General features: G+C 36.2%; 2 protein-coding genes across 3 annotated transcripts in view; both read right to left on the reverse strand.

Moving 5' to 3' along the window:
- Nucleotides 1–7214: 7214 nt before the first annotated feature.
- On the reverse strand, nt 7215–8308 carry LOC122015105 (protein MIZU-KUSSEI 1-like). The gene has a single exon (XM_042571794.1). The coding sequence runs from the start codon at nt 8231–8233 to the stop codon at nt 7406–7408; it is 828 nt and encodes a 275-aa protein (XP_042427728.1). The 5' UTR covers nt 8234–8308; the 3' UTR covers nt 7215–7405.
- Nucleotides 8309–10443: 2135 nt separating this feature from the next.
- LOC122015104 (callose synthase 7-like) overlaps nt 10444–27760 on the reverse strand; it is a 59140-nt gene continuing 41823 nt past the window's right edge. For both annotated transcript variants that reach the window (XM_042571793.1, XM_042571792.1), the window contains exons 18-42: nt 18853–18934; nt 18723–18772; nt 18567–18653; nt 18304–18399; nt 18041–18132; nt 17875–17956; nt 17620–17783; nt 17324–17450; nt 17115–17218; nt 16956–17034; nt 16726–16877; nt 15833–15942; nt 15555–15659; nt 15402–15470; nt 15110–15299; nt 14914–15025; nt 13877–13999; nt 13698–13816; nt 13492–13575; nt 12972–13084; nt 12640–12869; nt 11456–12256; nt 11314–11364; nt 11023–11208; nt 10444–10936 (exon numbers count right to left, since the gene is read on the reverse strand). In XM_042571793.1, coding sequence (XP_042427727.1) covers nt 10694–10936; nt 11023–11208; nt 11314–11364; nt 11456–12256; nt 12640–12869; nt 12972–13084; nt 13492–13575; nt 13698–13816; nt 13877–13999; nt 14914–15025; nt 15110–15299; nt 15402–15470; nt 15555–15659; nt 15833–15942; nt 16726–16877; nt 16956–17034; nt 17115–17218; nt 17324–17450; nt 17620–17783; nt 17875–17956; nt 18041–18132; nt 18304–18399; nt 18567–18653; nt 18723–18772; nt 18853–18934 — 3651 coding nt within the window. In that variant the 3' untranslated portion in view covers nt 10444–10693. The remainder of the gene's footprint in view (nt 10937–11022; nt 11209–11313; nt 11365–11455; nt 12257–12639; nt 12870–12971; nt 13085–13491; nt 13576–13697; nt 13817–13876; nt 14000–14913; nt 15026–15109; nt 15300–15401; nt 15471–15554; nt 15660–15832; nt 15943–16725; nt 16878–16955; nt 17035–17114; nt 17219–17323; nt 17451–17619; nt 17784–17874; nt 17957–18040; nt 18133–18303; nt 18400–18566; nt 18654–18722; nt 18773–18852; nt 18935–27760) is intronic.

Below are 27760 nucleotides of genomic sequence, written 5' to 3' on the forward strand. Positions count from 1 at the left end.
CCTTTTTTTTACTTCTTCCCCTCTATTTTATTTTCTCTATTTTTCTCAAAAGCAATGATCTTCCAAGAGTTGTAAGTTATTCCTTTCTTGTTTCATGAATTTTTGAAAATTGCCCCTCCTAATCGAAAATCCTGACTACGCCCCTGACCCCCTGTGCGAGTGGTCGTGGTTAATTTCATCCAGGCCCATACACCACATGGTTTTGAATTATAGGAGACTCAAGACCTATCAGACCATGATGATTAGCTTTTTTTAAGGTTTGTACAATTACAACGTTATTTATTATACATAAGCCATGTCAATTATTTTTATTCTATTTTGATATTCTAATATACTCATTTCTAACTATTGTATTACTATATGTTTCAAGAGTCTTAACCTATTAACATATTGATGATCTCATCTGCTCATTTCTATCATGTATCCAAATTAATTATACATATATGTAAATTTTTTAATTATACATAAATCTGATATAAATATATCGTATTTGACTTTACATAGGATTTTCTATTACTGTCTTATATATGGATGTATTTATGTTATGTATTTAGATATGAATATTTAGATAATTTAGTTTTTTTCTATTATAGATTTTATATGTATAGATTGTTAAGATATATAAAATGTATTTTTATGTGTGGATTATATGAAATGTGATTGTATGGATGTTAATGTATGGAATGTTATCGTCTGTGATGATTTCTTGTATATATGGAAATTATAGATAAGGTAGATCTTGAATATAAATGGTTATAAATTTTTTATAAATTACCGACGAAATGCCAATGGAATCTGTATTCCGTCGATAAATATCGAAACATTTTATTGACGGAAACAAAAATTCTGTTAGTAAATATCGAAACGTTTTATTGATAGAAATAGAAATTCTATCAATAAATATCGATTGTTTACTGATGGAAACAGCGTATTTTCGTCGATAAAATCAAAATGGAATTTCTGACGAAAATAGAGTTTCTGTTAGAAAATTTTGCCACAAAAAATATATTTCTGTAGTAAATTTTACCGACTTAAATGAATTACTGACAAAATTTAGATTCTATTAGTAAAATTATTCCCGACGAATTTTCTAACAAATAAATTTCCACCATAATTCCATCTCTGAATCACTCCACTAATAAAATTATGACGAAATATTTGACCGCTAATCTCAAGTTTTTTTATAGTAACTTAACACTTTGTATTTCAACGTCTTATTCTGGAGCTACCACATGAAAAATAAAATAAAATAAAATGATAATTTTAAATAATATTATTAATTATTTTTAGGATGATCGATTCGATCTCATAAAAATTTTCTATTGAGTATCAAAATAAATCGAAAAATACATGTGACGATCAATCCAAAAATCTAACCTTCTTTGATTACGTGTAATTTAGAGCTGTCACGTGGAAGACCATTAACATAGTGGTTCCATTTTTTTTAATATATGCGCTAATAATATGATATGGCTGTCATGTGGAAGCCCGGAAGTACTTGGAATTGTGTCAAAATTTATATGATCTTATTATTATTATTATTATTATAATTAATAAGTCACACACCCCTAATGCTATGATGTTAAAATAATAATATTTTGTAAATTTACTCAGCGCTTATAAACAGTACAAATTTGGATCTTAGTTAATAATATTTTATATTATTATAATACCAACGGCAATTTACCAAAGGACGCACGTGAAAATCTAAATTTACCAAAAGACATACACTACTATGATATTTACCAAAGAACACACTTTTTTAAATACATTTCCTATTTTACCCTCCTGATAATTTGACTTTTTCTACTGTTTTTCTTTTCTTCTCTCTCTTCTCTGTCGGCAGAAAATAGGAATAACATAGTCAATTTTTAATCACATTTTAATACATTTGAAGAAGTCAAAATAAATAATGGACATCATATTTGGACTCCTTGCAATTTTAGAAATCCACAGGAACTTAAATGGGTGTAATCGGAGCTTTCTAGGTCGATCAGTGGGTTTCGGTCAAAACCCACTGATGGACCTAGAGAGTTCCGATTGCACTCATTTCAGTTTCTATGGATTTCTAAAATTACAAGGAGTTCAAATATAGTGTCCATTATTTATTTTGGCTTTTTATAGATGTTAACAAGTAAAATCAAAGAATTGGTATAAAAGCTCACGTTGGGCCTGATATGGAATCATATCAGGCCCAACGTGGGCCTGATATCATTCCATATCAGACCCCCGTTGGGCCTGATTTGAGCCCATATCAGGCCTAATGTGGGTTTTTTTTGTCGATTCTTTAGTTTTGCTTGTTAACATTTATAAAAAGTCAAAATAAATAATGGACATCATATTTGAACTCCTTGCAATTTTAGAAATCCATAGAAACTGAAATGGGTGCAATCGGAGCTCTCTAAGTCCATCAGTGGGTTTTGACCGAAACCCACTGATCGACCTATAAAGATCCGATTGCACCCATTTCAGTTTCTATGAATTTCTAAAATTGCAAGGAGTTAAAATATGATGTCCATTATTATTTTTGGCACTCCTAGTGGTGGACCAGAGGTTTTGAAAACCCTAAATCTCTCTTTATTTCTTTTTTTTTTTGTTGTTACTAGGCCTGATATCTCCCATATCAGGCATACATTGGGCTTGATATGGGGAGATATCAGGCCCAACGTGGGCATGATATCTCTTCATATCAGGCCTAAAAAAAAGGGAAAAAAAAAGAAAGAGAGATTTAGGGTTTTTCAAAACCTCTGGTCTACCACTAGAAATGTCAAAAATAATAATGGGCATCATATTTGGACTCCTTGCAATTTTAGAAATCCACAGGAACTGAAATGAGTGCAATCGGAGCTTTCTAGGTCGATTAGTGGGTTTCGGTCAAAACCCACTGATGGACCTAGAGAGCTCCGATTGCACCCATTTCAGTTTCTATGAATTTCTAAAATTGCAAGGAGCTCAAATATGATGTCCATTATTTATTTTGTCTTTTTATAGATGTTAACAAGCAAAATCAAAGAATCGTCATAAAAGCTCACGTTGGGCCTGATATGGAATCATATCAGGCCCAACGTGGGTCTGATATCATTCCATATCATGCACAATGTGGGCTTTTTTGACGATTCTTTAATTTTACTTGTTAACAACTATAAAAAGTCAAAATAAATAATGGACGTCATATTTGAACTCCTTGCAATTTTAGAAATCCATAGAAACTGAAATGGGTGCAATCGGAGCTCTCTAGGTCCATTAGTGGGTTTTGACCGAAACCCACTAATCGACCTAGAAAACTCCGATTGCACTCATTTCAGTTCCTGTGGATTTCTAAAATTGCAAGGAGTCCAAATATAGTGTCCATTATTATTTTTGAAATTCCTAGTGGTGGACCAGAGGTTTTGAAAAATCCTAAATCTCTCTTCTTCTTTTTTTCCTTTTTTTTTGTTTAGTGTTGATATGAAGAGATATCAGGCCCAACGTGGGCCTGATATCTCTTCATATCAGGCCCAATGTGGGCCTGATATGGGAGATATCAGGCCTAGTAATAAAAATAATAAAAAAATAAAAAAATAAAAAAAAGAAATAAAGAGAGATTTAGGGTTTTCAAAACCTCTGGTCCACCACTAGGAGTGCCAAAAATAATAATGGACATCATATTTTAACTCCTTGCAATTTTAGAAATTCATAGAAACTGAAATGGGCGCAATCGGAGCTTTCGGTCAAAACCCACAGATGGACCTAGAGAGCTCCGATTGTATCCATTTCAGTTTCTATGGATTTCTAAAATTGCAAGGAGTTCAAATATGGTGTCCATTATTTATTTTGACTTTTTATAGATGTTAACAAGCAAAATTAAAGAATCGGCAAAAAAAATCCACATTAGGCCTGATATGGACTCAAATTAGGCCCAACGTGGGCCTGATATGGAATGATATCAGGTCCACGTTGGGCCTAATATGATTCGATATCAGGCCCAACGTGGGCTTTTATGCCGATTCTTTGATTTTGCTTGTTAACATCTATAAAAAGCCAAAATAAATAATGGACACCATATTTGAACTCCTTGTAATTTTAGAAATCCATAGAAACTGAAATGAGTGCAATCGGAACTCTCTAGGTCCATCAGTGGGTTTTAACCGAAACCCACTGATCGACCTAGAAAGCTCCGATTGCACCCATTTAAGTTCCTGTGGATTTGGATTTCTAAAATTGCAAGGAGTTCAAATATGGTGTCCATTATTTATTTTGATTTCTTCAAATGCATTAAAATGTGATTAAAAATTGACTAATGTTATTCCTGAGAGAAAAGAAAAGAAAAACAGTAGAAAAAGTCAAATTATCAGGAGAGTAAAATAAGAAATGTATTTAAAAAAGTGTGTTATTTGGTAAATATCAAAGTAGTGTACGTCTTTTGGTAAATTTAGATTTCCACGTGCTCTCTTTGATAAATTACCCTAATACCAAAGAGTAGTGCTAATTTTTTTTTAAGAAAAAGTTGCTTTAGAATTTAAACACTAAATTGTGTCAAAATTCATATGATCACATATATTAAAAAACAGTTTTGTTTAAAAAAAATCTATGTGCTTAGATTTATTTTCCTCTTTATGTTATTCTTAATTTTTTTTTTTTTTAAATATTATCTCTATGGATTTCGAATCTAGTTTGCAAAATTGCTTTGATTGATATGAAATACGGAATTAATTCTAAATCATGTTGGATATTTTTTATAATAAAATCAAAGTATGATCAATAAGATTAAAGCAGTATCGATAAAATTTTAATAGAATCATGAGACCTATAATATATTAGATTGAAGTTTATTTAAAGTTTATAATATATTATCCATAGAAATTTTAAACTCTTCAAGAGAATATTTTTAAAGTTGAATATGATTATTATCCATAGAAATTTTAAACTCTTCAAGAGAATATTTTTAAAGTTGAATATGATTATTATCCATACAAATTTTAAACTCTTCAATTTATTGATATGATATGTTAATATAAATATTACTATGTATTATTATATTAGAATTATAGTTAAATTACTGGTTTATTTAAATTGGTGGTAAAATTATTAAACTATTTAGATTTTAGATTTTTTTTTTAAAAAAAATATTAATTACATATCATAAAATTTGAAGGATTTTTCGTAGGACCCATGATTCCATTTTCTGCGAACTATGGTTTGGAATGACTCCTTCCTGTTCCTGCCTTGATGGTAACCTCTTCATCCGCCAGGACCATGCCTGCTGCCTTCATCTCTACCTCTGCCTCGTCGAGGAAATCAAGCTTCATCGGAGTGAGACTAAGCTTTCAAGCTGGAATATTCATGATTCTGCAGTCAGCATCGTCATTTAACCAGGCGGCGGAATTGAAGGCCCAGTTGTGCGCCGACCTGCAGTCAGCATGGTCGGCCACGTCTGGTGCGGCCGGAGCTACCTTCTTCACTTCCCGTCAAGGACAGTACAGCGGTGGCACGGCGTCTACTTCCACCTTGCGGGTTGCGGCCACACCGTCGCAATGAAATTTCTCCTTTAGTGCTGAATAATAAAAACAAGAACACATTTCGATACAATAAATAAAAACTCAGCTCCCGGCGATTCGTATCGGCCTCGAATCGTGCCCGCGTGCGACGCCATGGAAAGTCGATGACGATCACAATTCACAGACAAACATTGGAAGCCCATGAGAACCCGCACAAACTTTTACAGCTTTGACGGGGTTCGCCTGGACCACGAGACCCCCACAAGGCTCGGCAATCGGCGCAGCACTTCGACCAAGATTTCCATATCGCCCCTGTCACGGGCAACCTCTCTGTCCTTCTAGATGACATGAGATGAGATGAGATGAGATGACCTTTACCGACAAATTAAAGAGCTCACATTCCCAAACCACCACCAGCACCGCAGCAGCCTTCTCTTTCGGCCCTACCCTTCCCACCTGTTCGCTTTTCTTCATTCTTGATTCTCCTTCTCAAACCCAAAGCAAATCTAATTGCACCTCATCATCTTAACTCTGATCTCCTCCTTTTAAAATCCACACCTTCAGCAATGTTTTTTAAGTGAGAATCAAATTAGATTCTATCTAACACTGAAAAGGGAGGATTCTTATTTACTGCTGAAAGATCTCCTCCTCATCCAAGCATTTTACATTAATTTGACAATGCCATTGTCTTTCTTTCATTCTTTCTTTCTTTCTAAAATGAGTATATAAAGAAAATGGTTTAATTATTTCCTTGACTATGATTTAATTAACAAAATGTTCATAAAGAAGGAGAAAATAAAGGTAGACAACCTTGGTCCTCAAAGTAAAGCAAAGACTCGATGGGACCATTAAGTGTGCAGTGTGCTCGGTGGTCAAAGAATTCACAATGACCGAATATTTGCAATTTTGTTTGTTAATTTACAAACTACGTTTACTTGTTAATTAATTATAAGCTCCCTGTTCTTTTGCATGAGCACTTCCTCTGTTCGATCCTGAAGATGCAGTTTTACGTGATCATATTAATTTGTTTACTCACATACGTAAGTGATGTCATTGTCGCAGATCTTCGATGGCAAAAGGGAACCGATAAACAACCTGTGTGCCATTTTGTGTGTTTTCGTTGGGTTCATGCACCCCTTCGCAATGTAGATGTCACGCTTGCACAGGCAATTAATGCTCTGATTATTTTATTGCGACTATATCGCATCGCAATCTTCCACTTTTAAATTGAATAATGTTTGTCACACTCACCTCGAGCCTTGACTACAGGTAAGGACAAGTCATCGCGGTTTTACTCCAGCAAAGTCGACTTGGTGTGTAGCATCGCAATCAATGCTCACTCACTCCTTAAATTAAGTATCTAAAGAACCATATCGGAAACGAGCATGCTGATCTTTCCTGGAGAAGATTGAAAAAGAAAGAAGATTCGACCTCACTGCCCTTTCTCTCACTGTACTTCTTCTTTCCTCTCCTTTTGTGGAAAACACACTGAAGTCATGGAGTAATATTTGGAGCAGACGTGAGTCGAAGTGTGAGTACAGAGAACAATTAAGTTGCCATGTGCCATAAACAAGTGTTTCTATTACTTCCAATCTCTTGCATGTGCAAGGAAAGAAAGAAATTAAAGATGGACTGCGATCCATGTATACAAACATACATTCAATTTAATTTCCTATTAATGGAGATTGGAGAATGGAGAATGGAGATTCCTCTGATCTATTACTTAGTCGAAGTGGCTTCGAGTTAAACAACTTGATTAATTACAATTATGCAGTACAAGATGATTAAGGGGAGATTACGATCGTGGAGAAAACCGAATGAGAAATTAATTAGCAGGCCCAAATAAAGAACAAGCTAATTAATTAAGTTGATTAGGGAGGAGAAGCAGTACTGGACTGGACTGGACTGGACAGGACAAGGACTAAGTCTCAGACTCTAAGCAAGTAGATGCTCAGCTCCGGTCCGCCATTGTTGACGTCGGGATTCATCATGTAGAAGGCTTCGGAGTCCCTGGATCCGACGACTCGCTCGAACCGCGCCCTCAGGTACATCGTCTCCCCTGCGTCGCCGCCGCCGCCTCCCGCAGGAAGCACGCCGGCGCCGGTCGACACCGGCTCCACGGCACGCAGCACGCGCCAGTCCGCCGGCCCGCACTCGCGCCGCACCGCGTACCCGCACTTCCTCCCGTTGCAGTAGGCGCGCCACAGAGGCTCCTCCACCAGCTTCTTAGCGGAGGCGCCCGCGGAGCCCCGCCGGTCGCACTCGAGGGCGATGCGCACCAGCCCCGACGCCATCTCCCTCACCAGCGCGCTCGTCGGGGTCGCCAGCTCGATGAGCACCGCAGGGCACGCGCGCGGGTCGGCCTGGAACGCGAGGTGGACGTGGCCGCGTCGGCAGCCGAAGAGGGTGCCCGTCACGCGGGGCCCGAAGCCCACCGGTCGGTTCCTCCCTGCGACCGCCGCGGCCAGCGCCGTGCGGAACCTCGAGACGCGAACCGCGACCGCCGCCACCGCAGAGGAGGAGGATCTCTTCTTGCGCGCCCCTGCTTTCACGGGCGGCGCAACGTCAGCTTCGTCGTCGTCATCGCAAGTAGTCGAGAAGGCGACTATCTCCTCGGCGGCCACCTTGCCTTCCTCTTTCTTCTTTTTCTTGTCTTCGGATCCCCTGCCGATCATCCACTGGCCGAAGTGCCTCTTGGAGAAGGAGGAGGAGGAGGAAGAAGACTCGTGTGGACTTCTCACCATGATGGTCCGCATCTGTGGTTGTGTGGAAGTAGAAATCAGAGAAATAATTGAAGCGCAGGGAGGGAGGGAGGGAGGGAGGGAGATGAGGAGGGTAGCTAGAAAGGGATTGTGGATTTGGTTCATGTGCATGCTTTTGGGAGATGGACACATTTATTATCTCTCTGCTTCCTTCCGGTCCTTTTTGTCCACCGTCTTTAAAACTGTCAATCGGTGTCTACGCCGGACCAGAAATCTTGATTGTTCGCTAATTTAATGAACCATGAACCATGAACCATGAACTCTCCAATGATTTTTTTTTTTTTTCCTTTCACCGACGGTTTTATTATGATGGTAAAAATTTTACCAATAGAACGGATTCATAGATAATGAAGATTTAATTCTCACCCGGAATATATTATATTTGAAAGTTTAAAAAATTTATGACATTAATCCATGAAGAGAGCTATCTGTACTTTTTTTTTTTTGGTGTACATTAAAAAAAAGTTTAAAAATTACCAAAAATACATATTAATTTTCTAAAATGCCCTTGACCCTCTATTGTCGGTCTCCAAATATATTTTTAGTAATGTTTCTATATGAGTACTACTCATATATCAAAAAATTTTAAAAAGTTATAAATGAAGGTTATTGGATTTGGTCTGTCAATGAGATCCAACTCATAGGTCCTTGATGCATTAAAATAATATATTTAGGAGATTTTGTAGGTTGCTGGCGATAATTTTTTATTTAGGACATTTGTGTTATGCCTTGTAGGGCGGCAGAGCTGTGTGAACATATTTCATCTGAGTACTCTCAACACGTAATTCACTAGGAAAAGCACACATACCAAGAGAAAAAACAGAGTGTCTGATGCATGTTTAGAGTTTAGGTAAATGCAACTTCAGTATTGACGGTAAAGGATGTACTTAAGAGGTTGGGCAAGAGGGTAGATGAACAATAAGAGGTCTTCATGGAGGAACAAGAAGAGTGTCTTTATGGCTGTAAATTAAAGGGAGTCGATGAGGGTGAGGCCACAATACAGGGAAAATGTTTTTAAAGTGGAACGATCGAGTGCTTTAAAAAAAGAAGAGGTTAATAAGGTTGAAAATAACTCTGTGCATAATAAAGAAAAAACCAGTGTCGGAAAGAGGAGAGAAACCGTCGGTACCAATCTAGTGCTAGTGTCTGACTTGATATAGAGGAGGGACCCACTAACAACCAAAGAGCAAATAGCTTGGTTAAAAGGAATGACTGATAAAATTGCAAAGTTAAAGATATGATGATTAATTTTTCTAGCATACTTAAGGATACATGTGAGATGTGACTACTTAACAGTTTGATCTGTTGTAATTAATTTTTTTTCAAAAATTACACAAATTGAATTAAATAAGTTAAGATTGCATCTTAAATAGCTGTATATATTTTACAGAGTTTTCTCCATTAGTTATGATCAATTTTTTTTTTCAAGAAAATAGAATGACGGAAAATAAAAATAAATTTTAAAAAACTAAAATGGAAATCCATGAAAATATGCCACATTTTCTCGTGCGTGCAGATGTATATAGTAAGTAGGCACTGCATGCGGTGGAAGGAGAGCAGCAGAGAACAGATGGGACATGGATGAGAAGGGTGACAGAGCTAGGGAAGGTGAATGATTCTGTTTGGTTGCGAAACAACCAAAACCTTGGGACGACACTTGCCGTACTACCTCCTTGACCGGCTTACTGCACCGCAACGCACTGCGCAGCGCAGCGCAAACGGAGACGCAGTGGGTGCAGGCAACAACCTCAGCATGGAAAAGCAGCCATGCATTGAGACCTAACAACGTAGGCCGGGTTTTGGGAGAAGTGGTTGATTTGATGCACTTCCTCCTTTTGACAAATTGCAAAAAAAAAAAAAAAAAAAAATCCTCAGTTATAAAAACGTATTTTAAAGGAAGAGCTGGATCAAGTTAATTTTTACCAAACTTAATTAGCCAAATGATCATCTTATAATTTAATCTAATTATTGTTTAAATAAATAAAAATGTCAATATTCCTAATTGTTAATAGAAAATATATATATAATTTAAAGTTCTAAAATTCATACGTTATTGGAAAACAATAAATATAACTAATAATATTTAGAGTAAATGATCCAATTCTTTCACATAGTCGTGTGCGTCTCCAAATGCATATCCACAACACAGAAAATAAGGAAACTCACCAAACATCAGTACTTTCAACTTAATTTGCAAAATCTAGTTTAAAGAGTAAATGATCCAATTCTTTCATATAGTCGTGTGTATCCAAATGCATATCCCCAACACAGAAAATAAGGAAACTCACCTAACATCAGTACTTTCAATTTAATTTGCAAAATCTAGTTTAGTCCGCACACACTAATTCAACAACAGATGTAACTATAAGCTGTACTACTAAAATTCACAAAAAAGGGGAGGAAAAATAAACTTGTATGGTGGGGGGGACATGAACACGAGAAATCTAAAATGCTTTAGCTGCCATACATGTTACTATCCTTCCTACCAGCAAGAATCATGGAAATCTGCAAACCTCGACTAAATGCCTGGTTGAAGAGTAAACGCGTCTGGAATTCTGAAACAAAGGGGAACCAAGAAAGGACAACAATTGGCACAAATATTACCATTCCCATTATATACTCGTATGCTCTTCCCAGCTCCTTGATTGAGTCCCAGAATCCTAGCCTTCTCACAAGAGGTCTGCATGCTTGTCCAATCTTGGCACGAGAAATTAAATTTCAGCATTTGTGGGAAATTTCAACACACTGGAATCTTTAATTAACAACTTAAACACTTTACTCACCAGAAGAATAGACCAGCCAGTGGGCATGAAGCCCAGCAGTGCAGCAAAGACATCTGATAGTGTCAAGTTACAGACGACGAACAAGACTGTCATGACGGATACAAAGCCAAGGAAGAGAAGACCCTTGAGGATGCGGAACATGAGTTGGAAATCAGTACCAAAACCACGTCTCCCCATTGAAACCATCTGCAGTGATAAGTGATAGAAGAGACAAAAAAAAATAGTCAGTTTGAATATCAGTTAAGTTTTGATTTGACTGATCTACTCAATTTTCATATAGCTTATAAGTACCTTAAGAACTAACAATACAGTCAACATCACCAGCCACGACAGTCCATAGACCTACAAGAATGTTAACGAACAATAACAGTGTACGTAGAAGTAGTTCTCAAAAGTTAAAACAAATGAAAACAAGACCAATAAAATGAAATACCAGAACACTTCTGCTGTTATGAGCTATGTTCAGGTGATAAACAATTCCATACTGGAAGATCAAGAAACGTAGAGCCAAGATAATCTCTAGCATTCGACCACGGATACTTGTGCTCTTTAAGTGTTCGTGTTCAGTTTCCCACCAGGATTCCCAACTCCTATCCACTGCAATCCCAATTCCCCCACGGTTTCCCATCCATTTCTTCCAGTCTGTCCAATCATCAACGGTTTTCTGCCACTCAAATCCAGACGGATTGAATATAAAAGGAGCAAACAACCATGACACAACCAAGAACCACATAGACATTGTGACAAACAGGTATAAAGATGAACTTCGGTATGAATGCCCATATACTTCATATACAACCAAGAGAATCATTAGTTCCAATCCTTTCACAAAGTGGCTGCGTGAGTACATACGGTAATTGTCAGCAAACTTAGCATGAAATACCACAAAACCACGACCAGTGGCACTATATTTTGCACCTCCATGCAGTATTGTCCTTCCAAAATAATGGGCTTTAGTACCAAGCTGGAATGTAAAGAAAACAGAAGCCAATTGCAGTTGCATTATTATAAATTCACCAATAGCCGTCCGAAATCCCTTTTCCAAACCAACTTCCATTACCATAGGAAGAACAAGCAATAAGCCCAGCTGAAAGACTGACTGTGAAGCAAGAGCATTTTCAAGGGGCTTGTTGTTTTGCTGAATGCGCGGATCCTCCAGAATTGACTTTTCCAGTCCACTCATGACTAAGTATAACCGCCCATATAGGAAGACATAGACGGTAAGAACAGTTATCTGGAAAAGATCGATCCAGGCATCATGAAACAATTAACTTCAAAAGGGAAGTCAAACTCAATATCACTGTGCTATTGTCCAACATCACATTCTATGGTAAACCACCAGTAACTTGAGAAAAAACATAAACAGGAAAGAAGAAAATGAGCGCAAATTTTGATTTCTTGAAGAAATATAGGCGTCTACATAATAAGTGGAGCGCAATCCAAGATCTGTGAGAACTTTCCTTAGATGTGTCGTGGTATGGAATTAACAACAGCAATTTTGTAAGCAATCAGCTTTGTTCCACACAGTGAATTGCAACATTAACAAGAGTAATAGAGGTAAACTTATTTAATTCATCATAAACTATAATAGTAAACAGATACTGGTAAATTGCTCACCATGCTGCTAAAATAGAAGCCCACAGTGGTGAAGTAGAAGGACAACATCCTATAGAAGTCAAATCTACGGCCCAAGCGATAAACATCACGGCTCAATGTTTGTTCCCCATTTCCCTTAGAGACTTTTGCCTCAAAAATGGAAATTTGATTCAGTCCAACATCACGCCCTTTACCTACTTGCATATATTCATGATGTGTAACATTTCCTCCACGTAAAGTTGAGTTAAATCCTGGAAATCATCAAATATCAGAAATACCGAAACACAGATAGTCCAGTGCGGCAAGGATAATATTTTTTGAAATTAATTGACATGTACATTTCAAAATCTCACCTGAAAAAATATCTTCACTCAAATTTATGATTTTTGAAGCTTTACTTATGCCACCTCTAGTAAGGTGAAAAATTCTATCAAAAATATCTGGATGGCCATAATGGAAACGAACCCTGGCAAAAAATTTAATTTTGTTAGAGCTTTACCAAAAAACTATGCAATATGTACATATTTAAAGAATAAGAATGAGAACCATCTAGTCACTTTCACAAACAGCAAGCAGGGCAAAAATTATTTTTTTAGGTGGGTTAAGATGACAAGAATAATTTATTTTGATCGATACCTACCAACACTTCGTAACTGAGAGAACCTAATCATTGCAGATACAGATGCACAATTGTTGAAGAAAGAAGCAAACTGTAATTGTATGCCATAATGAAAAATCAGATGCTTATGCGAACAAGACTAAATACAGCTATCTAATTTTTAGTATTGCACATACCCATATATTTTTGGACATAGGTGATTTATAAATACAAACCATATATTTGGACACAGGTAATATTTACACTAGCCATACTTGAGAGGGTTTGCCAGAATCCTTTGGCCGATAGTCACAAAGCTCGTCTCTTGGTTGGACATGAACCAAGCAAGTGAAGAAACACTATAAATGAAGACATTAAAGAGAAAATTAGTTGATAAAATCCCAAAGAACTTCATATCTTAACAAATTGCAAGTCCAACTGTAGTATTCACAATGAAATGAAATATCAACCAAAACACAACCTTCCAGTGAAAATATGCTCTCGTAGACCCAGTATTGTGGGTGGATGTTTCTGATACTTGGGTCTTAAAAACTCACCCAAAACATTTCTGATCTTGAATGCTTCTTCAAGATAATTATCCTAAAAATTAAAATAGTGAGTCGAATCTTCTGAAACAATGAATGAACAAAAGTGAGCTACCTGATTCATATCAATGGTCTGAAGTGCTTCTCCTCGAGTGAAAATTATTGCATGATTCTGGTTCTCTGGTTTCCCTTCACCAATATCTGTTGGCTTACCAGGGAGTTTGATACGGTAAATTTCCTGAGATGAACAATATATAAAAAAAATCACAATAAGCATAGAACAATCAGATTATGTACTAGCTATCACTACATATACCTTATCATGAAATATACCAAACTTCGTAAGAAGTAAATGCATCTATAAAAAATCAATGATCCTCAGAAAACAAACAATTGTAAAAATGAAAATGGTATAAAGATAATGAAAAACTAATTGGTTGATGGAATTTCAAATGAACAAACAAATGCATACATTATAAGATTTGCCTTCTTAATGATGACTTTCAGGTTCAAGGGAAGGAAATTACTTGATTATGGCAACTGGTCGGCCCTTAACCATATTGATTGTGAATTTAACCTTCTTCTATCTCTATCACAAAGAAGCACATTGGCCATTCACTGTTTCTAACAATGCATACAGATCTGCCTCCAGGTCAATTAGTGCACAATGAAATAAGAAAATCAGTATATGCATGCACATTTCACTTGGTTCAGAACACTAACAAATTATTACAGATATTGATATTCTTTTTCTAGTCCGCCTCTCTGTTATTAATTGAGATCCACTTTTAATTAAAAAATTGGGATCCAATTATGTCGTCCTCAAATCAAATAATTCCAAGGTACAATCACAGAACTCAATCTGAATACCCTTTTATACACTATTTTCTGTTTGGTATCAGGGTTCCAGTTCAAGAAATTTCAGAAATATAGAAGGAAGAACCAAGAACTAACAGAAGGTATTTAAAGGCATGTGATGAGGATTATGCATAAACATATCACCTGCAATGTTGATATTGTATTATATAATCACCTATGTAAATATTATGGAACAACCATAAAGAAACGAATATCCATGAAATAAATTTCATGATCTTTAAAATAAAGATTAGACCATGTGTTCGAGCAGTTTGAACTTTGAAGACAAACTACCTCATCAAATTTATCACCGCCTTTAACAAGAACAGAATAATAGCATTTCTGAGTTTTGTTGTCCACAGTTTCTTCAGCTTCGTCTATGTAAGCAACACGTAGTGAATGGTGGCTGCAGTATATTTATGGGATTTAAAAAATGAATTTGTTAACGAAATAATAAAAAAACTGTTTATTAAACAATATACTGGATTACTTCAACATGAGGTTGAGTATATTAGTGTAGCAACTTCTGTCCCTAGCTTCAGTAGATTTTTTCTGTAGTCCATAGACCTGGCATGAAACAACATAAGTAAATTTCATATCAGCAATAGCCAGTGCACGTGCTAGTATATGGTCCTGATTATTCTCATCTGGTGAGTAAGTCCTGAAGCCACCCAAGATATCTGCAAGTAAATACCATTCTTGAATGAAATGTGCATTTTTAAGGAGTGCGAACATATTTTGAAAAATGATTGTGACATGACAACATGTAAGCAAAAACTAACCACGATCCTTTGCAGTATCCAGGAAGCACTGAAGCCTAAGAGCACGTCTGTAATACATCATTCCTCTCACTAAAAAAAAACAAAGGCTCTTAAATGTTAAAGAAATTACTCTATGCTTGGGCAAGCACTAATCACATTAGGCTGAGAATAAACCTGTTCTAGCAAGTGTTTGGCCTCTATAAGACACCCAATGACGCAATTCATCCATGTTATCACTATTGTCAAACTTTACTCGCTCAAGGAAGTTCTTCCACTCATCTTCAGAGCAATGTTAACAGAAATAGTTATAATCACCTATATCGGTAATAGAAAATTACATAGAAGTAATAACAAGCTCTATGCTGAGATTGCTTGAGGTCGGCTATTATCTCACCATAAAGCTATACATAAGATATGCATGACTTAAACTAAATAGATAAGACAATCTCTACCTGGATATATCTTCTGTAAGTAAAACAGTGTAGATATTCCATCCTCATTTTCCTTTTTAAGCTCCTCCTCAGAGTAAAGTACATCTTCTTTATAATAAGGTGTCAAGACACTGGATCAGGAAAGCACTATAAATAAGAACTATATTCAAAATAGTAAAATAATAAGGAAAAAAAATGAAGAGGAACCAAGTCAATCTGACTAATGCCTGGTGTAGCAAAAGCCTTGTGACAATCTAGAAACCAAATTTGTGTCCTGTTTTCTTCCACAAACAAGGCTTGTTAGAAATAATTGCATCAAGCCTATCACAGTGAAAAAGATTGCCAATGTCTTCTCAAGGGGAGTCCTAGTCGAAGAAGATGAAGAAACAAGTTTACAAGAAACATAACAATGTAGGTATTCAGCCAAGTCAAGATACAGCCGAAGTGTTATATTCTGGAGTTTATTTAGGGTATAGATAGTTGTAATTTGGGTTAATTGAGGGTTGAATTGATATGTTTAACAACTGATTTATGGTTTTTGTATAAGATTTGGGATTCATTAGGATTACTTACCAATTTCTGGTTGGTTTAGGTGGAGAACATTTTAGGGTTTCATAAGATGCAACTTGACCTCAAACTAGTGTCAGCCAAGTTAGAACTAAACCAAGTTGAATGGGGTCTAAACCAGCCTGTTTCAGGCAAAGGCAAATTAAGTTAGGTTTTGGTTGGGTAATAAACAGCCCCTCTCCTCCTCTCCTCCCTATCGCATGAACCCTTATCCTTCCTGTCTGATTTGGTAAACATTCTACTAGTAAAACTGTATCGACTGAAATTAGTAAGTGTAAACCAGAACAACACAGTAAAAGGAAAATTATTATATGCTAGTACCATAAAATCTCTGGGTACAAATTTACCTGAAAGAGAGCATGTTACGAACTTTTGGAGTTGGTGGCAAATCCATAAACAAGGAGTTAGCAAAAAAGGTGATGCGGCGTCGAGCATCCAAATTTATAGGCACATCTATTGCAGATTCCTTGATTGTTAATAGCAAATGGAGTCTATCCACCTATTAAATGATCCAAAGGAGGTAATTTATGAAAGCAATGCATGATCCTTTAGAAAAGCAAGCTGAAGATACAATCACCTTTTCCTTCCATGATGCATCTTCCATTAGATTTAGGTTTAAGTTTGAGAATTTGGGTCTGTTTTCCACGGATGAAGTCCTGCCAAGCATAATTCATATGAAAGAGAAGCGATTAGAACTAAAATCTGCATTGATGATAAACTGTCAGCTATGTATTACCCATGTCCACTAGTCATCACATCTTGTGTAATAATCTCCATAATATCTTGCAATACAGTGACGATCTGTGATTCATATGATTCAACATCTTCATTATCACCTTTCTGAAGAAAACAGAAAATTGTTACAAGATATCCGTTGTGATTCATATCAGTTGTCTTCTGAGAAATATTAGGAAGAAAATAGAAGATAGAGGGCTGCACATGTACCAAAAGATTTAGCAGCTTTGCCAATTTGGCGCTCAGCAAGGGGAGTTCACTCATACGGAACTTAACCAGAAAATTATGCTCAGTAGTAATTGACAACTCCACGGCTTTACAGATATTGTCTATAAATCTGAAGATTGTACGGTATATTACATAATATTATATGGGAAAAGAGTATCTAACAGAAAAATATTAACAAGAGTGCATTTCTAGCTAACTGAAAATTCCTACAAATTGATAGTAAACTTCCATGTTGCAAATAAAAAAAATTAACTAAAATGAAAGAACAGTTTGCATACCGCTTTTCGTGTTCATCAATCAACAGTTCCTTAAGAATATCTCTTAATGTTTCATAGCATTCTATCACAGCCGAAATCATGTGTTTATCATGTTTTATCTTGTTTATTAATTCTTTGTCATCCTTTTTCTTGAAATCTTTCGCCATATCAAGGGCAATAGGAATCTGCTAATATTGACATGTTAAGATTAGTGGTCCACCAGAACAATCAAGTAAAAATCAAGGAGACAAACAGCTACAAAAGATGAATTTTTACCTTACTTGCAAGAAGAAATGGAGGCCACTGTACAACAGATATACCTCCGAAAGAATAAGGCACAAGCAAAAGATCCCTCTCCCTAAATAATGTCAAGAAACCAAATAAATATGTTGTTTACAACAATAGTCATTGAAAGCTAAGTCCAGTCTCATAAAATCACAACCTATTACTGATCAAATCTTCCTCCCTTAAAGAGCTGATGAATTCATTCCATATGTGAGAAAACTTGGCTATGTTCATCCTCTCCATCTGGTCCTGCAAATTCGAAGCTTGGATGGTAAGTAAAAGAAAATTGAAATTCCTTCTTGATTCAGAGGGTCTATTGAAGATAAGACAATGTATACTTCAAATTTAAAATCAAATTTATTAATTTGTTCATCGGCCACATAATAGATCCCATAGTTGAAATGATGATTAGCATAATACCTTGCTATTCTTTTCATTTGGTGTTGGCATCAGGTTTTCAGTGAAAACTGATGGTACTGTTTCAAATCTAGACCTTAGCATCCCCAGTGTTCGGATCTATGGAAGGTCAACATGATGTAAGAATCCAATCTCAAAGAGGATAATTACTCTCCTTAGTAGTCTTATCAAAATATATTGTCAATACATGAAAGAAATAGAGATTCAAGAGATATAGTACGGATGTTGACATTTTTTATTTGAAGAGAACAAAGAAAAATCCTTACTTCACCTAGGTGGCTGAATGCCCCATGAATACCTCCAAAAATAGTCGAGAAAATAGCATACCATATTTGGGTGTCCATGAAATAAACCTAACAACTTGTAATGGTTATTGTAAGCAATGAAATGAACACAAAAATAGAGGTAGCAGAAATGCATACCAAAACAATTGGTGCCCAAATAGTTATTACAACGCCAATGTTATGTTGCACTGCATCATGATAGTACAGATTCATGATAAATTAATCAAACACCACAAAGATAAACTAATTAATTTGGTGGCATTCTTACAGTAAGGGAAGAATTCATGCCATGCATAGTTTGGAGCTCCTATAGCCATTATCATTTTTGTTGGTTCAACCAAGGGGTATATCTGTAAAACACGTGATTAGAAGGAAAAAGATGTGACAAAACAAAGAAAATCAGATAATAATATGAAATTGTTAAGTAATAAGCTGGTGTTTGGAAATGGATCAATTGTATACTTATATCCTTGATGCTTTTCCTTCATAGTATATAATTCACTTGATTGGCTAAATCCAGATACATAAATTCATAATATAATATTTTTTGACATAGACAAGTTTTGACCACTAAATCTCTTGTTCTAATGTCACATTAAAGTTAATTTAATATGTACTTATTTGAAAAGCTTGAGCATTTAAGAAAAAAAAACAATTAATATATTTACATTCCTAATAGAAACATTAGAATCAAGTATGAAATTGTTTAGCTCTAAAGCATTATGGCTTCCTTCAGCACAATGTGTTTTCAGGAAAAAAATTACATTGAAGAATAGAACCTAAAAAAGAAGATAGTTGTTAATGTGTGTGAATCATGCATATATTTTTGGTTTTATTTAGCATGCATTTACTATATTACATAAGCATAATTTGTGTTAACTTTTAGCATTTGCATTCATTTTTCTTTTTAGTTTGTATGATTACGGTTTGCACTTTATATTGACTAGAAGTGGAGATTTTGATGTTGGAGCATACTTGGAGACGCGAAGCCTAAAAACCAACATTGCAGCATGATCCACAGCCATGGATCAACCAAGAAGTCAAGTTAACCATGGAGCATCAACCGGAGAAGGCAGTACGAATCACGACCAAGCCGTGGTAGCCTAGGGATGACAATGGTCTTGGGAATACAATAAAAGTTCCACATTAATCTAATTGGATCTAATTGGATCTTATTGGATTACTATTGAATCTAAAGTTATTGGATAAATGGTTAATCTAATATCTATTTGGGTTTTTCAAATAAACCCAAAGTAAATGAAGCTCACATTATTAGATAATATCTTAGTAAATAAGATTTGACCACATTATTAGATAAAGTCTTATCAGATAAAACTTTGTCATGTTTTATTTGAGTCTTATTAGATAAGACTTGACAACGTCTTATAAAATCTTATTAGATAAGACTTGCTGCCAGGTGACAGATTTCACCTTTTGCAGAATTATTAGATAAGACTTATGGTTGTGAACATGTCTTATCTGATAAGAAAACCCTAGAAGTTAGGGTTTTATCTAAACTTATATATATGCATAGTAGCTAGCACTATAGGTAATATATTATGATTCTCCAATTGTGCTCGTGAGATGGGTGACAGTTGTGCTCGTGTGGATACCGTTGGAGGATTGTGCTGAGATCGACAAGACTCTAGATACGCAAAAGGGTTTTACGTATCAAACATTATTTCCAAACCAATGATGTAACATGGATTCGCATAGATCTCTGGTGGGTTTCTTTTCCACTGCATTAATTTTAATGCTTCATTTTGCTACGAAACCCAACAGATGGGACGGATTCCATATCTTCCATCCCCATCCCCATCCCCATTTATTATATCCATCCTCATCCCCATCCCGATCCTCATCCCCATCGGGTATTCAACTTTCATCCCCATCCCCATTCCTATCAAAGGATAAGATATCTATACCCTACACAAATATCTTATTACCAGCTACAATTGCATTTGTTTCTTTTATATATATATATATATAATACTTTAATCTGGTATTCGGGTTGAGTATGAGTAGGATTCTACCAAACCCGCCTCCTGAGGAAATGGGAACTGGGGGAAACCCACATTGCCCACTTATTAGGGGCAAATTGTTCCTTATACCCCTAGGTTATTTTCCCTTTATAAGGAGTGCATCCAAGGATCATTCACGAGAAAGAGGAAAAGAGAGAGAGGTGTGGAAGAAGGAGAGGAAGACATCCAAGGCTGCAGAATTTGGTTTGTGAAATTGCGGAGAGCTTTTCGATTTTGTGATCGTTCTTCCGGATTACAGATATGTGGGAGATCATTGTAAGTGTTTAATTGTTTTGTTCAATTAATATATAATTCCTACAATGGTATCAGAGCATTAGGAATTATACTATATCCTTTGCGGTTTCTCATCGCTGAACACGCTGCAAATTTCACGAATGAGACTGTTCCGCCGGAAATCTCCCTGTGGCCGACGTTAGGTCGCTGCAAAGAAGTGTCGGCGACTACATCACGGCAGTAGGAGACCAACGACAGGGTCGCAGGTCAGCGATCGAGTCACCGCCGGTGTTAGCACTGCTGCTTGGCACGCACTGCACCAAAATTGCAACAAGGTCATGATTTCCATCAGAGCCGGGCTTGGGCCGCGGGGATATGCCGACGATGGCATTCCGTGGCCGGCAATGGCGTCTCGGCTAGCCGACGATGTGCTGGTGTCCGGGATGGGCAGAACAACCAACAACGACCTCGTCGGGTCAAGAGCGACTAGATTCCAGCATCGGATAAGACCGGCAACCCCCCACCCCCCAGTAGGCCGGAGATTGGCCTCCGTTGAGCGACCGTGTCTGTCGCAGTTGCGTGGAGGCAACGATTGAGGCGGCGTGGGTAGCGTGCAGCGAAGAAAGCGGCAAAAAAAAAAGGATACAATGATGACGAAGCACAGTGCTTCGTAAGAATTTTTTTTTAACGTTTTTTTTCTTTCTATTGCATGGATAAGTTTTATTTTAAAAAAACGTGAGCAGTGAGCTTCACGTGAAGAAAGGAAATTTTTTTCCTTCTTCTATTGAACAGTCTGATTCAAGCCAAATGGATTCAAACTAGATTGATCCAATTAGACCATTAGGTCTTGGTCAGGTTTAAATCATTAGTTGATTTAGCCGAATCAGTTTGATCCAAATTGGAATCGATTTGGGTTGATTTAATTGGGCTTAGACCAGATATGATCAAATGACCAGATTTGTTCTAATGGGTCAAATTTGATCAAATGGATTAGATTTGTTCTAATGAGTCGGACTTAATCAATGGGCATTGCTTTGATCAAACGAATCTGAGTTTGATCAATAAGTCTGAAATTGGTTGAAATAGATTTAGATTAAACAATAACAAAACATAGGTACAGCAAATCCCTGTCCAATTAGATCGGTTCTAATTGAGGACAATGGGCCAAACTTAAGATCTGGATTCCCGATCGTCCGGTCAAATAGATCAGTCGACTTAGGCTCCTGAAAATCAAGAAGATTTGTTTTTCTTGATTTATCATGTTAATTCTATGCTTGTATAAATTGAATTAAACCGGTTTTGTACTAGTTAATCGGTTTTGTACTGACTTATTTAATTTCAATTTTTCAGATGACACGGACGATTACCACATTGACTCGTCGCGAAGTGCGGCGAAACCAACTGGAAGAAATTCAGGAGATAGAGTATAACTTTGCTTATGGAGTCGACGAACACGTTAGACGGCTTAATGACCTATTTTGGAAACTTGAGCGAGAAGAGTTTCCAATCTTGGACAGTTATAGGATCTGGGCTTTGATGCTTTTATTGCCAGAGAATCCTAAGATCATATCAGACTATATATGGGGGCGTCATGAAGGACGCGTCACATATTCAGAATTGTGTGAGGATCCTGAAAAGCTTGAAGAGGACCTAGAAATGATCGAGGAAGATCCAGAAGAGTATCCGATTATGAATCCGATGGAGAATTCTGAAGTTGTCCCACCTGATATTACCCCAAATGAGTCCAGGCTGAAAGGGATAATATTGGTCACTGCACTAGTGTCTATCCTAGTGGGAGTGGTGGTAGCCTATTTAGTTTATTAGAATTCTATTACTGTTATTGTCGTTATGTATGAAAAATATTAGTCCATTTCATTCATGTTAGTTTGTTATATGTTAACAATGTGTATAACATATTTATATTAATGATATGTTCATTCATATGTTTGTTTATGCTGTTTACACTACATGATGCATGATACTCTTTGATTAGTTCATTATAAGTATAATAAATAATGATTAGTTTATTAGTTGGGATGTGTGTAATAGAATTGATCAATATTGATTTGATTGGTCATACGAATGATGAGTGAAAACGTAGTTAAAACTTGATTTTGTAAACTAACTCAAGTTAATATTGAATCGATCATAAATTACATACATATGAATTACACTGAATACTAAATAATGTGTTTATTTATGATAGATTATGGAAACCAAAAACATTATAGCTAAACTCAACAAGAGTGAAAAACTTAATGGAGATAACTATAAGATTTGACACCTCATAATACAGTATGTACTTGAAGAATAAGAAGTTCTGGAGGATGTAAATCAGGTTATGGTAGAACCTATAGATGGTCCCACTATACAGCCAGATGAAATCTTGATGCCTATAAGGCATGGAAGAAAAAGGACTCCACTGCAAAGGGCATATTGATTAGTTCAATGATAGATGACCTAGCTTTTGAGTATGAGTCATATCTTTCGGCTCATGCAGTCTGGGTAGCCTTTAAGGAGAAATACAGTGGAGTAAGTCTGAGCAAGCTTCGACAGCTGACGATCAAGTTTGACAGCTACAAGAAGCGTCTGAATGTGTCAATGGTTCAACACCTCAGGCAGATGTCGAACATGATTTGGGAGCTTAAAACTACTGGTCATGAGTTGACCATGAATAACAGGTTCAAGCAGTTATTCGTTCCCTTCCAGATTCTTGGGAGACCATGAAGCAGACCCTAACTCATAGTGAGAGTATCAAGACTTTCACTGACGTCTCACACCATGTAGAATTGGAGACGAAGAGAGTTGAATCTGTAAGGATTTCTGGATTAGCCTATATGGCTGTCGGTTCTGTTGGATCATCTGGATCCATGAAAAAAAATGGTTCAAGAAAGGGAGGGAAAGAAGAAAGAAGCTGCTACTGTAGGACAGAGCTCAATCAAGAAGATAGGAAAGAATACAGGAAAGAAACCTAAAAACAAGTTGACTTGCTTTAGCTGCAGGAAGAAGGGTCACTTCGCTCGGGAGTGCAATGAGCCGAAAAAGGTAAATCCATGTGTGTCTTCTTTTTCTGAGCATTTTGTGGCTAGCTCAGTGTTGTTAACTGATTCTTATCTTTTATGGATTATAGATTCGGGAGCAACCAACCATGTAGCTCGGGAACGAGTTACATTTGTTGAGTACCGTCATGTACCAGCTAGCAACAAGTGGATCTATGTGGGAAACAATGTGATAGTTGAAGTCAAAGGAGTCGGCACTTGCAAACTCAACCTCCATGGTGGTAGTGTTTTGTTTCTACATGATGTCCTATATGCTCTGAAATTCAACGGAATCTTGTTTCTGTTACGTGTCTTCTTGATTTAGGGTATTGTATTAATTTTTACAGTCGTAAGATTGACTCAGTGTCAATCAGACATGATTTTTTAACGAATGATTTTATGGTTCTTGATATAGAACCAAATGTCAATTGTGCAATTAAAGGTTGTTTTTCGTACATTGCTTTAACTAGTGATGCGAGTATAACTAATGAGGTTTGGCATGCTAGATTAGGACACATAGGACAAGAACGTATGAATTGGTTAGCTAAAGAGGGTCTATTGGGCAGTCGTACTAAAATTCACTTGTCTATATATGAGTATTGTTTTGCTGGAAAAACAACTAGGAAATCATTTGGTAAGGATGTTAGAGCTGAATCACCATTGCAGTTAATTCATTCGGATATTTGTGGTCCAATGAATATGAAGGATAGACATGAAGCTTCCTATTTCATTACATTTATTGACGATTTCTCTCATTTCGGTCAAGTATATTTGATTTCTCATAAATCTAAAGCATTGGATTGCTTCATTCGTTATATGAACGAAGTTGAGAATCAAACGGAATGTAAAGTATAAAGTTAAGACTTTACGCACTGACCGTGAAGGGGAATATTTGTATGATATGTTTAAGACAATATGTAATGATAAAGAGATTATAAGACAACTGATAATCTATGGAACTTCATAGTAAAATGGGGTAGCTGAAAGAAAAAATAAGACTCTTCTTGAAATGGTTAAGTATAGTGCAGGCTAATTTGTCTATCTCCTAATGGAAAGATGCATTATTAACTGCGGCCTATATACTTAACAAAGTGCTTTCAAAGTCAGTTTTATCTACCCCATATGAACGTTGGACAGACAAAAAATCAGATTTAAGTAATCTAAGACTCGGGGGTCAGCTGCTTATGTTCATGATAGTTCTCATGGAAAATTGGGACCTAGGGGTAAGAAATGTATATTTATTAGATATCATGAGACCTCCCAAGGTTATGTTTTCATAGGTGAGCAACTATATGAAACCATCTCCGAAATAGATTCGAGAGATACAACTTTTCTTGAAATAGAGTTCCCATCTAGAGGTGATGTTGATAAAACAGTTCCTTTATTTGAGGAGGATGAGATAATATTAACAAGAGAGGTGTCAAAAGTGATGCCTAAGTCTAGTCAACTGAGTGAGAGTGATATGTCAAGTCATGAGTTGACTTCTCAACAGCCCAACTTACCAAGAAGTGTTCGTAAAATCAAACCTAAGAAGAGCTTTGATATTGAAGATGAGGCATTGATAACACTTTCAGTTGATGATGACGAACCTCAATCCATTGAGTAAGCATTGGGATGTAGAGTTAGAGAAAAGTAGAAAGCTGCAATAGATGAAAAGATGGAGTCTATGAATCAAAATCATATTTGGGACTTAGTTGATCTTCCTCCGGGTCGAAAGACTATTGGGAATAAGTAGATTCTCAAAATAAAGAAAAAAAACTGATGGATCGATTAACAGATACAAAGCTCGTTTAGTTGCAAAAGGATATACCCAAATGGTGGGTATTGACTTTGAAGAGACATTTTCTCCTGTAGTGAAATTTGTATCAATAAGAGTTATTTTGACCTTTGTGGCACATCATGACTTGGAATTACATCAAATGAATGTAAAAAACCGCTTTCCTTAACAGTGAGTTTGACAAGGAAATCTATGTGGTACAACCAGAAAGTTTCATTGCTGAAGGCCAAGAAGAGAAAGTATATAGCCTTAAAAAGTCTATATATAGGCTAAAGCAATCGTCAAGACAATGGAACATAAGATTTAACAAAGTCGTTTTATCTTATGATTTCGAGATGATCAATGAGGATTATTGCGTTTTCTTGAAAAGAGAAAAAGGAAAATATGTCATTTTATCATTATATGTTGATGATATGTTGATAGTTGGAAATGACATTGGATATGTGAATGAAGTCAAGACGTGACTGTAATCACAATTTGATACAACTGATATAGGAGAACCTGAGTATATCTTAGCCGTGAAGATCATTAGAGATCGTCCTAAAAGACTTTTGGATTTGTCACAAGAGTTTTACATAAATAAGATGTTACATTATTTTAGTATGTCCAATTGCAATGTAGAACATACACCTATTATGAATGTACTATTTTGAGCAAGAGTATATGTCCTAGAACTCCAGAGGAAATAGCTGAAATGAATAAAAAATCATATACCAGTGCTATTGGTAGTTTGATGTACACTATGTTGTGTACACATTCCGATATCAACTATACTATTGGCTTAGTCAGCCGATTCCAGTCAAATCCAGGACTGAGACACTGGAAGACAGTAAAAAGGATATTCAGATATTCGAAGGAGACAACAGATTATTGTCTCTATTTCCAAGGATCAGATATGAGTCTGAAAGGTTATTCAGATGCAGATTGGGCTGGGAGCCTAGATAATAGAAAATCCACATCAGGCTATGCGTTCTTATTGAAGGTGGTGTCATCTCAAGGAACAAGAAATAAACTTGTGTAGCTTTGTCAATTATGGAATCTAAATATGTGGCATGTTCAGCAGCTGTGCAAAAAACAGTCTAGTTGAGAAAGTTCCTGAAACATCTGAAGATTGCTGAGGACAGTGGGAGTCCAATCACTATCTAATGTGACAGTCAAGCTGCAATAGCTTTTTCCAAGGATCCCAAATATCACAGCAAAGGCAAGCATATAGCTATAAAATATAATTTTGTGAGGGATATTGTGGCTAAAAGAAAAGTAATTCTTGAGTATGTCCCTACACGTGCTATGTTTGCAGATCTTTTTACTAAGCCAATGACTAAAGAGTCATTTAAAAAACATGTAAAGTCTTTGGAACTTCGTAGAATATAACAACATTATAATTACAATCAGATATTATGATTTGATTGTATAATTTGCCATAATTTATTTAGTGTATATGATTTCGTTACATTCATATAAGATCTCGATGAGCATATTGGCAGGTTGAGATTGGTCCACTCACATGAATAATCATCTCTGTTTGTTGAGTATAAATAGAAATAAGACTATTGCTTATGGGATAACTTATAACTGTGAACAGAGACAGATCCATAAGTTAATGTCGCCCTGATAATTGTGTCAAGTTGAGATCATTTATGTGTTAATAATGATCGAAATAAATAAACTCATCATTAACTGAACCTGTTGAAAGCCAGATTGAAATTCATATGTTGAATTCAGGATTAGGCATTAGGTATGTCTAGATCAAAATCTATACGATGTTAAATTTGAGGAAAACATATGCTCTTTTTAGTAAAGAAAATAACATCGTAGCATGTGATTCATACCACATGTGCTATTGCGACAATAAAAGTAGTAAGAGAATAGATCCCGATTTCTCTACTATGTGAGACCCTTGAGATTATAAGTTAATCTCAATTTTACCCTTAGTGACTATCTAGCTATTTACTTAAAATTTTAATCAGTGTCTGCTACTTTAACATGTATCCTATGGCTATAGATGATTCGGTCTATAGAGCATAACTAGGAAAACGATTGATTAGGATGAATAGATTTTAGCTAAAAAGGAAGATTAAATATATTTACATCTTTTGATGTTATTTA

Source organism: Zingiber officinale, chromosome 8B (genome assembly GCF_018446385.1).
Source record: "Zingiber officinale cultivar Zhangliang chromosome 8B, Zo_v1.1, whole genome shotgun sequence".
In the NCBI taxonomy this organism is placed as follows: domain Eukaryota; kingdom Viridiplantae; phylum Streptophyta; class Magnoliopsida; order Zingiberales; family Zingiberaceae; genus Zingiber; species Zingiber officinale.

Coding starts and splice junctions, on each gene's coding strand:
- LOC122015105 (XM_042571794.1), bottom strand. CDS start 8,233: ATGCGGACCATCATGGTGAGAAGTCCACACGAGTCTTCTTCCTCCTCC.